This window comes from Mizuhopecten yessoensis, unplaced genomic scaffold (assembly GCF_002113885.1).
Source record: "Mizuhopecten yessoensis strain PY_sf001 unplaced genomic scaffold, ASM211388v2 scaffold10937, whole genome shotgun sequence".
NCBI lineage: Eukaryota > Metazoa > Mollusca > Bivalvia > Pectinida > Pectinidae > Mizuhopecten > Mizuhopecten yessoensis.
This window is the reverse complement of record NW_018408796.1, coordinates 186,948-199,778: the sequence shown is the minus strand read 5'-3', so window position 1 is coordinate 199,778 and position 12,831 is coordinate 186,948. Positions and strand designations below refer to the sequence as shown.

At 34.8% G+C, this 12,831-nt stretch overlaps 1 protein-coding gene across 2 annotated transcripts in view; it reads left to right on the top strand.

Moving 5' to 3' along the window:
- LOC110463847 (serine/threonine-protein kinase 31-like) overlaps nt 1-12,619 on the top strand; it is a 57,546-nt gene extending 44,927 nt beyond the window's left edge. For both annotated transcript variants that reach the window (XM_021518740.1, XM_021518739.1), the window contains 7 exons: nt 1,177-1,263; nt 1,580-1,729; nt 2,376-2,519; nt 3,590-3,658; nt 3,882-4,018; nt 6,341-6,921; nt 8,372-12,619. In XM_021518740.1, coding sequence (XP_021374415.1) covers nt 1,177-1,263; nt 1,580-1,729; nt 2,376-2,519; nt 3,590-3,658; nt 3,882-4,018; nt 6,341-6,921; nt 8,372-8,481 — 1,278 coding nt within the window. In that variant the 3' untranslated portion in view covers nt 8,482-12,619. The remainder of the gene's footprint in view (nt 1-1,176; nt 1,264-1,579; nt 1,730-2,375; nt 2,520-3,589; nt 3,659-3,881; nt 4,019-6,340; nt 6,922-8,371) is intronic.
- Nucleotides 12,620-12,831: the final 212 nt, after the last annotated feature.

Here is a 12,831-nt window from a genome sequence, read left to right as displayed (position 1 = left end):
GAGGGATCTTTCTCAAATTTTAAATGTAGGTTCCCCTTGATCCCTCGTTGTGTATGTTATATTTTGAGACTGATCATAAAAACAAAATGGATTAAAAGAAGAACTAAACAGATCTTTCTCATATTGCAATGATCGATTCTATTTCTTTCACATTAAGTACTGTACTAGTAAATATGTGAAATGACAAACTCACTTTGAAGGTTGGCTTTCATACACATCAGTATTAAGTTTAGATCAAAAGTTACCTCAAGGTGCATTTACTGTTAACATGACTCGATCAAACAGATTAGAGGAAAGAAGAGAAAATATCGAACTGACAAAGAACTAATGAATATGGTACAAAGGTGGGCGCCAAGATCCCTCTGGGATCTCTTGTTTATACCCTTGAGACAAAGTCTCTGGCCAACTGCGATCACCTGTTTTGCATCTCCTGTTCACATTTTCGGTTTTTGACTCCAATCGCTTTCAATAACATTTTGCGCAAAGGTCCCATATGGCCAAAGGCAAAACAAATATTTGGATCAAAACCCGCAGGAAGGGGATTTATTTTTAGCACACCATCATAAAATGGTGGGATTTTAAAACCACCCTTCATCAGTGGTCTATCCTAAGTCCATCCCTCAACCATCTGTCCTTATACAATTCTTTTAATTGCTATTTCTTTGGAAAGATCTTTCTTAGATTTCAATTGAAGATTCCCCTTGGTTTGTTGAAAAAGCCTTCAACAAACTTGGTCATTTTGACAGTTTAAGTTTGTTATTATATTTACCAAGAAGTACTTGACAGAATTTTCTCTAATTTCTTATGCAAGTTCCCCTTTGTTCCTCATGTGTGCATGTTGCATATTGAGACTGAACAGGGAAAAAGATGGCTACCAGGCAGCCATGGAATTTGCCAGTTAATGTTTGTGAGCTCCTGCTCATGTTGTTTTCATTTAATTTTCTATTTGGAAATAATCTGTGAGTTGAAAGTTATGGACCATTTTCAGCAATCTTTAGTCAATATCAAAAAGTAGGATGGGCCATTCCATGTAAAATTCAATAAACATGGGGAAATTAGAAGGGCTTATTAAGTTTTGAGAGACAATTGGTCCTATTACCTCCTCAAGGATTATCCCTGACCTATTGCGATAGTGCAATATAAGGATATGTAAACTTGAATTTCTTTTGTCTGTAGAATGAGCGTACAGCTTACATCCAGATGGAATGGAGCGAGATGCAACTGTTACCAGATCTAATGAAGAAAGGAGCAATGGCAGACCAGGTAAGCAGTAGTGCTGAGTTTAATCTTAGAAAGGTGAATCCATTGTATTTGTCCTAATAAATGTGCCTGCTATGTTGAATGAAGGCACAGGGTTTACAAAATATAGCTTTAATGTAAAGTTGAAAGTAAATGTTTTGTATCACATTGATTCCCAATTTAAAATGCTGTCATGACTGCAATCTTAATAACCTTTTTATTCCATCCCTTAAGGAACTTGATGGATTCTTCCAGTTAAATTTTGGTTTCTTAAATTCCTATTACTGTTATATAATAGTTTTCCATTAAAAAATAAGCAGTATAATGTGTTTCATTAAAGGTCAAGCAGAGTGTGTTTGAAGGTGTAACTGAGGGCTTGATGCATCTACACAACAAGGGATTTGTCCACGGGGAGGTAAACCCATCCAACATAGGAGTCAAACCAGACGGCTCTTCCACCTTGATGCCTCCAGACTTCTCAAGATCAGTGGTAAGACAGCAGATTTGTGATATCTTGAATCTTGTTCTATGAATGGTGTATACTGCAGCAATAAATTATTAAAAAGGGTTACTTTCCACCTATATATGATACTCAAGTACAGTTGGTAACAATTTTATAAGTATAAGATATTGAAGTCTAGATCCTTGCAGTCAAGATTATAATTATCCCCTATCAACAAATGGGTCCATTTATTCATTCGTCTATGCACAATTGTTTCCGAAATTTATCGCACAAAAAAATTACAGACTTTATCTCAAAACTTCTTGCACGAGTCGGTAGTAGTGAAATAGGGTGATTTTTGGTGTTTCCACTTTTCATATTTCAAGAAATTTCCTGTCCAGTGCTTTGGAATATGTTCATTTTGGTGCATCCTTGCATTTATAGAGCATATCTCTAAAGCTCTTACAGGTGTCATTAAAGGAGTGTTATAATATTTTTCGAGATCTCCAAATTAGTCATATGCAAGGTTTTCTTGAAAATAAGCTTATCATGACCAATATTTCTTGTTGACACTTCAACAGGGGTAAACATAGATATTGACAGCAATGGCTTGTTATACATTCTTTTGAAATACAAATTCACAGCATTCGAAAAAAGAATATCAATTATCACTATGTGTTTACATTTGTTATAGTTGGATCGTGTGAGGAAAAGATATGTCACAGAAAATGGGTTGACTTTCGTGCCCATAGAAATGGTAGCCTATGCCCAGCAAGGTTTGACACCACAAGTGTCCATTAGTTGTGACCTGTACAACCACGGCCTTCTTCTCCTCTGGGTAAGTGTCCATCAGTTGTGACCTGTACAACCACGGCCTCCTTCTCCCCTGGGTATTTTGCTCCAAATATTTCAATTATGAAAAATCTATATGTCATGTATGCAAATACCTTGAATTAGGTTACATTTGCGTATCCTGGTTGAAACAGTTCAGGTGGTGCAGAAATATTCCACGATAAACGAACGCACTTGGACCAGACTATAGGCAGAGCTAAAAATGCAGTTTTGGAGAGCAAATAACAGTGTATCAAGAATAGTATGCCCTTCTTTCATACGTCCACTAAATTATTGAATGTATCTTAAAATCTACATGTGGCTTGAACTTGTTTGATAAAGATATAAGACAAACAAGCATTAGTTAGCATTGTAGTTTTGGTCAAGCATGTCTGTACCCCTAAATCTACATGTGGCTTGAACTTGTTTGATAAAGATATAAAACAAACAAGCAATAGTTAGCATTGTAGTTTTGGTCAAGCATGTCTGTACCCCTAAATCTACACATGCCGAATATTCCTGAGGTCAGCCTCTGTTCAGATCTGTGCCTGTTGTTTACTTTCCAGGTTCGACCGTTTTAACTGGTTGAACCGTATATGCAAAAGAGGCTTTAGTTTAAATTTCAGTGTTCTAAGGTAAAGACCAATGTCACCATTACTATTTATAGAAATTTAAATACAAAAAATGGGGGCATTAATTTTTTTTCAGATATTTTCTAATTTTTTAATTGAGTGGCATTCATATAAAAAAAAAACTCTGTGAAAGTCTGAAAGTAATGTCTATTTTGACCCAATCCAAAAATCAACACTGGTGCCAGGGGGGGACATGCTTTATGTAATATTCCAGTAATACGATGCAATTGTGTAAAGGGTAATAAAAACGTCTCGCCACTTACGAGCTAGATGAGTGTAAGTTATATACCACCCTTGACAAGAGCATGTGACACATCCACTTTCATGGAATTCTAGTTAAGTGTATGCTTAAAAATGTTATTCATTGTCTTGCTGATAAATATTAATGTATGTTTATAATTATTGTTACCTTCAACTATCATTTACTTGTGATTTCCTTCACCAGTTGCACAATCCACACGGGTCGGTCGAACTGCAGCATGATGGGTCTCCCAAACTCATGAGTATGGGGCTTGTAAGTAACAATATTTTACCCATTCTTTTTCATTACCTAAAAAAGTTTAAAACATTGCTTTGTATCTGTAATACCTTTACATCAGTGTCAAAGCAGGTGAAAACATGATTTGAATTATAACCATGGTAATTTGAAAACAATATATCTGTATTTCAGAACTGTGACAAAAGTTTGTTGGATATTTGTCTGTGGTAATATTCATTAAGGTAGTGATATTTTACAGGAATCCACTGTGATGGAGTTGCTGTACAGTCAACTGTTCCCAGTCTGCGACAAGAGACTTCCTCTCAAACAAATACTCAAGTCTCGATACCTTACCCAAGTGATTCCAGACAAACCAGCACCAGATACTACTCTCAGGTAATTTCTAGGCCATCATACTGTAAAAGCATAATATTTCGTTGGGGATTTAATTTCGTATTTCGTAGCTTAAAAAAAACCCACGAAATATAATCTCAACGAAATTTGAAAAATGAAAATATGAAATAAACTGTTAATCTTATTAAAATCCATGGTGTATCTCGATCAGTCATAAGCCGCCAACAATGCACTTTTTGTCATGCCTGTCAATTTAAACTTCTTACTTACCAGAAAAAATATAGGGTTTTAAAATATTGATTCCTTGAAATATAATCCCAACAAATTTTTCCCTATACAAAAAACAAGGAAATTTAACCCAAATGAAAATATATGCTTTAACAGTAGTTCATTACCCGGTACTCGCAGAAACAAATGATTTCTACATCAATCTATTGACTGGGTCACAACCTGTTAATACAAATTTTTCAGGAATTTTCAAAACCATTATTCTGAAAAAATCTTCTTTTCCAGACTCAGAGGTACTACAGTCAATTTCTCTGCATGGATGGAAAGATCATCAAGGGCTTTATTTAAATTGTAAATTTCAGTACCGCCGGGATATCCGTTCTCCTTTGGGGAGGGGGTTAAGTTGACTAGTTTATATAGGGAAATAACACTTTTGGGTATATTTTGTTCATTTTCAGAAGGAAATTATTCTTACATGGTGTGAATCATCCTTGGAGGAAGATGGTATCAAACTGTTAAATCGTGATTCCTGCCCCAACCCCAGGGGCCAGGGCGGGGCCCAAAAGGGAAAATTCACCAATATTTCAAAAATCTTCTTCTTAAGACTTGGAGGTACTACAGTCAATTCTCTGCGTTGATGGAAAGATCATCAGGGGCTTTATTAAAATTCTTAATTTCAGTACCCCAGGGCCATCCAGTCTCTTTTACTATAAACATTTAATATAGTTTATACAGGGAAATAACACTTTTGGGTATATTTTGTCAATTTTCAGTAGGAAATTATTCTTGCTTGGTGAGAATCATCCTTGGAAAAAGATGGTATCAAATTGAAAAATTGGGATTCCTACCCCAAAGAGAAAATCAACCAATATTTCAAAAATCTTCTTATTAAGACTCAGAGGTACTACAGTCAATTTCTCTGCGTTGATGGAAAGATCATCAGGGGCTTTATTAAAATTGTAAATTTCAGTATTCCAGGACCATCCGTTCTCCTTCGGAGAGGGGGTTAGGGAAATAACGCTTTTGGGTATATTTTGTCAATTTTCAGTACGAAATTATTCTTGCTTGGTGAGAACCATCCTTGGAGGAAGATGGTATCAAATTGTTAAAATTGAGATTCCTACCCCATCCCCCAGGGGCCAGGGCGGGGCACCAAAGGGAAAATTGACCAATATTTCAAAAATCTTCTTCAGACTTCGTATGTAGTACAATCAAATTCTGCGCATGGATGAAAATTCTGTTGTGGGCTTTATATCTATTTTTCAATTTTATTACCCCCTGGGCCATCCGTTCTCCTTTGGGGAGGGGGTCAAGTTGACTCTAGTTTATATCTAGGGAAATAACACTTTTGGGTACATTTTTTCCATTTTCAGCAGGAAATTATTCAAACTTGGTTGGAATGATTATGATACCAGATGACAATCAAATGATACGAGAAAATAAGATCCTGCCCCATCCCCAGGGGCTGGAGGGTCGGGGCCCAAATTGGGATTATGGTTAAAAGTTGAAAAAAATCTTCTCCATCAGACTAAGATGTTTTACTGTTCATGGATAGAAAGGTCCTTGCCTAAATTGTAAATTTTATTATCGCCCAGGTCATCTGCTCCACCTTGAGGAGAGAATAAAGTTCTCAATAGCAAAATAATTTATTTGAATAGTTTTTAAAGTTATTATGCTTGGACGACATCACAAGTATTGCTTTCCAAATTTTGAACATCTCGACAATGAAATTGAGTTACTAGTACCTATAATATAACTCAGGTGACCGCTTGTTTATGAGGCCATGGTTTTGTACATACTAGTACCTATAATATAACCCAGGTGACCGCTTGTTTATGTATGAGGCCTGGTTTTGTACATACTAGTACCTATAACATAACTCAGGTGACCGCTTGTTTATGTATGAGGCCATGGTTTTGTACATGATATGATACTGTTAGGTATCACTTTACATTTCTCGATGAAAAATGAAGTTGAGAGAATGATGTGTATCTAGCTTTTGATGACAAGATAAAAAGTGATCCCTAAATACCTGTGCAGTAGGGGATTTGTAGTTTGTGAGGTCTCGTTTTGTGAGTGAAATCATTTAAATATATACATCAAATGAAATAAAGTTCTTTTAAATGTTATTTTTAGTATCGAAGTATCCCAAGTACAAGTATCTGATTCGGAGGTGAAAGAGGGTGCAGACAACATGCCTACCGCCGAGCTGTCCGTAACAGCATATGATCCTGAAGCTGATTTGGACAGTTCAAGACAGTTTGAACATCAGCCAGTAGAGGACACTATGTCCAACATTGGTGTATTTGACTTCAACAATATGGCTGCCACCAATAGTTCAGAAAATCAGGCTGAACAGGCTTTAGAGCCAACATCTGATGACACATCTGCTGTAGACCAATTGGCTAGAGACTTAGCAAGCATTAGTATGCCAGCTTATCAAACTGACTTGTCAGGGGTTGATGGAAATACAGAACTTAGAAATGATTCCCTGTCAGGTATAGTTAGTGAGCAAGGTGTTGAGGATAACACAGGTGATTTGGCTACTACAGATAGTGATAGTGTTGTTTGTGTGGTGGACAGTGAACAAGCTGAGGACAAGCAGACCAACTTGGTGGTGACACAAACTGTAAAGGAGGATGAGGAGATGCCAGCCCCTCCCGAACCACTGGTGACTCAATCTGAACCCAGTACTGAACCAATCGGTGATCTAGAATGTCAGTAAACATTGTCATCATTTCTTTTATTTCATTGGAGAAAATATATAGGAAAATAATTTCCACACAATATAGATTGATTTAAAGTTTAGTATGTGTGAAATGTGCAAAACGGTGTGGATACCAACAGAAGTGTGTTGGTTAACTCTACAACGGCATTATTAGTGATGTGAGAAATACTTCACTTGTTGTTTGTTATTAGCTCGCTATAATTTTCTTGTTATTTGTTTTAAACTTGCTAGACAGGTCTCTAGTCTGTGATCACCTACAAAGAATTTCATCATCATTTTAAGTACTGTATTCATGTAGCTATCGTAGTTGTCAGTCCCTTCCATTGCATAATATTATCAATGACTAATCCTTGCATTTAATATGAAATCATTCATTTTTATCCAAATTTGAATTTTACATTTAATCATGAAGGAAATTAGGCAGCTGCCAAAGATGAAATATATTTCATATCTTTATTACTTTCTAAATGTGAAATTTTAGAGTTTTACAATTATGATGAAATATCCAATGAATGATGTCATATGATTTGCGCTGTGCATGTGTTATGCAACACAGGCTTATAGCATTCATATTTACCTGCTTTGTATACCTTGTATATCTGTCTGCTGTGCACCGCTGTAATGCTAGCGTCATTGTTGAGATTGAAACAGTTTGCGATCGGATTTAATTTTTTTAACAAAAACTCTTGAGATGGGTTCCCACTGATTTCCATTATTTTTACCCATTACTGACTTTTGTTTTATTGTGTTTTAATATGGTTCAAAAGAACAGGTTTACTTTTAAATGAAGTTGTCATGTTTTGATTTGCTTTATAATAAATATTGTTTGATTTCAGTGAAACTTGGTTATCATGTATGATAAGTCAAGACTAGGCTGAGTTTTAAGTTTAGTAATTCTGTGTATAATTAATAAGCATACTGTTCTTTTGATTGGTTGAAAAGTTCCTCAAATACATTTTTCATGTTATGTATGACCGGATTCTGATGAAATTGTTAAACATTAATATGAAACAAAGGCATAGGCTAAGCTTTAGTTTGAATGCATTCTGCACATGGCATTGGATGGGCATATATTATTGTTCTGCACTTGTGGTAATTATTTTATCATTCTAGCTCTTATTTCAGAACTTTCTTTCACTTGTGATATTTTTGGAAAATTCAGACATCTTTCGTTCTAGAAATATTGTTTATATCTTTTAATTACAACGAAATCGAGTGGAAACCCATCTTAACATTCACCTTTTTTTTTTCTAAAGCCCAACATTTGTTTAGTCATTGTTAATAATAAAACTAACCATGGAAAATAAATGGAATATTACAACAACAAAAATTTAGATGCTTAAATATGCATGAATTGATCTCTAAACAATTGGGTCATTCTAATAGCCATGCTTTGCTTGCAGTGTCATGATACATTTACTCTTCATTTACATTTCCAGTGGTGACATCATCATTTGCCAGTCCACACTCATTCCTTCGCCAAGACCCAAGTTCAAGGTCACCCATACATAGACTTCTCAAAGCTGCTGCATCAAAGGAGAGCCTTTGAATTGAGACTCGGCACCAGAGCATTAGGTTCAGTTTTATCAGATCACAAACCTCCAGTTGAACAAGGCTAACATTCACAAAAAGGCAGGAGAAATATAGTTGCTTGTTTCTCTGGCCATTTCTCCTCAAAACAGATGAAAGATTTTTATTTGTTTCTTTACAACAAAATGTGGAGAAATATTTGTTTAGCCCACCATCATCAGAAGTTTTTAACATATTTTTTTCCCTTAAATTTCATGTTTAGGTTTCCTTTGCCCTAAGTCTCCTTTTGAGACTGATTGAATGAATGAGCAGCCATGTTGGATTTTGACATCTAGTTTGGTATTGCTTTTTTTCAAAAAGTACTAGAGGCATCTCAAATTTCATATGTAGGTTAAATGAACAAGATTTGCTGGGTGGCTGTCTTGGAATTTGACAACTAAAGTTAGTTATCATCATTATTTCTCAGAATGTTCCAGAAAGAGCTTTCACAATCTGGTTTTAGTTTTTGAACTGGACACAAAGCTGTTGTCTAAGAATTTGACAGCTGAAGTTTGTTATCAACATTTCTCAGAAATTACTGGAGGAGGAGGAATCTTCCCTAATTCCTATCTAGGTCCCTCTTGACTTTGATCTAAGTTACTTATGTTTAATTTTCAACTTCATAGGAAAAAATAGGGCCACCAGGCAGACATCTTAAATTTGACTCTTTTAAGTTTGTTTTTGCTATTTCTCAAAAAGAACAAGTGCATATCTTTCTGTGATTTATAAGGTTATTCTTGTTCTCCAGCTTTGCATATTTCATTTTGAGCTTCAGGCTACTTGGCCAGAATAGAAATATCTAAATTTCATCTAAATATCTATATTTCTATATTAAAAGACTTGTCAAACACAAAGGCTAATTGAAAATGTGTGCACTGTTGACATGACTATCAATCCAACAGGTAAGAGGAAACCTCAATTATTTACTTCAATTGATATAAAATAGTCCAGGAACCAATTGACAATATTTTACATCTGGATGATTTTGTGGATTCTTCTGAATTTTGCTGATTTTGTGAAGGCCTTAGAAACAAGTAATTCATTTTTTGAACTGAATTCATTATAACTATTTTCTAGAAATATTTTGGTAGAAAATTGAAAATCACCCTTCACGCCATGTATACTTTTGCTATAGCTTATCAGAGTAGAAAGGGTACGCATGTAGTAATTGCTTTATCAGTGTGTCTATGTGTTCATATAGAATATCTGAAGCATCGCTTAACATTTAGTTACTCCCCACTGTTGAAGAAAATGGGGATATTAATTTGTGTCCCTCACTCTTGGTTTAAGTGCAATAGCTCCTCTATAATTGGTTCAATTTAAAATAAATTTGGTGTACACTTTCAAAATGCAAAGTGTGGGACTAAGTTTGATCAGGGATTGAATGCATACAAATTACAGCATAATTGATGGTTGGTTCTGTGCAATAAGTCCCGTAACAATAGTTTAAAATCAACCGAATTCGGGGTGAATATGCAAAGTCATTATTTTTTGTGTTTTCATCATTGTATGGTAAAATCTGAATAGATTCAGGTAGTCATCTGTCAAGGTTGAAATGTCAAAAGTCGCACTTAAGTTCAATGCTTAATGGGGGGGGGTCAATGTTAGTGTAAGCTGACTTTGTTTTTATTAAAGTTGAACAGACTAGCATTGATTTTATTGTTAAGTTAAAGTCATGGTTTGCAAGCAACCCATTAAAGAAGTAGCACTATTTACTTATTTCTATTTCAATCGTGTATTTAATTGTAGTAAAAGGTGAAATGAGGCACTACTATTGAAGCACAAGCTTGACTAATATGTTTTCTTCTTTCAGACAAATATGAAACTGACTGTTTACTATCTTTTTCAACGATATAAATGAGAGATGGTTGTGATTATTTCGAGGTCATTCATTTGACTGTTTTGTTATAACTTGATTGTTAGTCCTTGCTACCATGTGGATTTTAACATGTGCCTTCCAAATGTAATAGCAATAGTTATGTTGTTGGAAGTTTCCATCCAACTTGCTGGTGTGTAAAGTACATGTTTCTTCAAATATTTCATGCCTTTTTGTGCACTTCTCATTCTCTGTCGGTCCTTTTTCTTTCTTTCTTTTGAAAAAACATGTTTTTTTGTCAAATTTTGTGTATCCTGTATATCTAGTATATGACCATGCCAATATAGCCAGTGACATATTTCTATTTCAGGATTCATATTGATTACCTTTCATTGTGTGTAACTGTATAAACCAGCTGTCTTAATCCCAGATAAGTTCTAAATATTTGTCTTTTTCTGTTATATCTATATAAACATATTCTCTTTTTGTCTTAAATTACTTTATTTGACACTGCACAATAATGATATGTATGTGTATGACTTTAGTGTTTAGTTCAAGAAAAATGAATAATGTGGTTAGTGCTGTTAAAAAATTTTTCAGAGGCCTCAACCACTTGAATGCAGAAATGTAGGGCAGATGTGGATTAATCCCACAACCCATTACCGGGTATATGTTTTAAAGCAATTCCCCCCTTCCCCTGCAAATGATTAAATGTCTCTCTTGAGGTTGTGATTTAATTTTTAAATCATTTCAATGAAAAGATAACATGACCAGGTATTCATATACAGTATTTTCATTGATCACACATTTAAATCACTGTAAAAAATCAACACTGTTTTGCAGATAGGTTGTTTTTATAAGATGTTGTTGATTGATAAATAAGATGTTGTTCATTGATAAACTGACAGATTGTGTTTTATCACAATTTTCCTTGTAACCATTTGAAAAGTCGAAACAATTCAAACACTTAATTATAATCTTCACAATAAACATGGTGATACCTGGTGTATAGACAATGTAGTATAGATCCATGGTAATGGTAGCCACCATGTTTGTGTGCTTTTATGTTCCAATGTACATGCATATATCTCCCCTTTTCTGGTGCCATTATGATTTCATTAGGTATGAGCTGTACCAGTATCGCACCAAGCATCACAGAGTCCAGACACGATAATATTCACATATGTATGTTTATGAAGAGATTAACTAGACTGTGTCTGTATGAAAAAATCCTTCCTATTGTTGTATCATAATCTAGTCAATGTGGTTTTTTTTATACTCGAGCAACAACGTTTAGGAAAGTGGTGTATACTTTAATCGGGGTGTCTGGGTGAAAGTTTGTCTGGCGCAGTGCTGCTTGCTTACCTTCTCAGCCAGTTTTTACAAAACTTGGTACAAATGATCAGAATTCCATGTACCAGGGTAATACTAGGTAGTTGAGTGTTTGCAATTTATTTTTTATTTTGAACACTTCCATAGGAATAATTCCCTCCGATTTTCTGTTAAAAAAGTTTGTCTGCACAGTATCTTGAGTAGTTGCATGATTGAGATTTATTTCTGAGGAGTAATTCTTGTTTTCTAATTTTTTGTATGGGATTTTTTTTGGGGGGGGGGTGTTATTGTTCTGTATAATCACAAAATGCTGAAAGTAGCTCCTATTTACTCGTCTAGAAAACCAGAAATACTCCATAGCAACTATTATACTCAAGTCTCCGTGTTTTTGAAGGTTTCTCTCTCTTTCTCTCTCGATGTTGTTTGGTGTCCAGGAGTCTGATGGACTTTATACTGGAATAAATTTTGTATTAAAATTCAGTTACTTTAATCATGGCAAATCTTTTTCAAGAACAAAGGAATATATGCTAATGATGTTCCTAACTTTTTAGGTTACCTTAATATTGACTCTGGTAACCTACTACAGTTGCATTTTGCCAATCCTGGCCTGTCTTGACAATACATTCTTGTGGTATTGCCACATATATCAATATTTTATCAACAGTATGTATGTTCCATTCAAGTGAACACCAAAGGCCGAGGAGGCTCTTGTTTGTTCTCTTGTGGCCACTAGGGCAAATGATTTTTAACCAAAAACATTGTTGCAAGACCAATATATAATGTATATGTGTTAATCGTAGATTTAGGAAAGTTGTAATCCCTATTGAGTAGTGCTTGTCTGCACTGATTGTGGAAAGTCAATGCTATCTTAGACGTACATCATTGATCTTATAAATCTGTTTAGCCATATATAATTTTGTATTTTTTCTTTTGTTTTCAATAAGAAAGTTATTAAAAAAAATGTTACAAGTACAATTATTTTATATTATTTATGACATGATTTAACTCCTAGTGAAAGAGGTAAAGTTCTGACAGTGACTTTAGATGATTACATTGATTGAATTCCTGGTTAAACAGGTAACATGCTGACGGTGACTTTAGATGATTACCTTGATTGAATTTCTGGTTAAACAGGTAACATGCTGACAGTGGCTTTAGATGATTACCTGGATTGAATTCCTG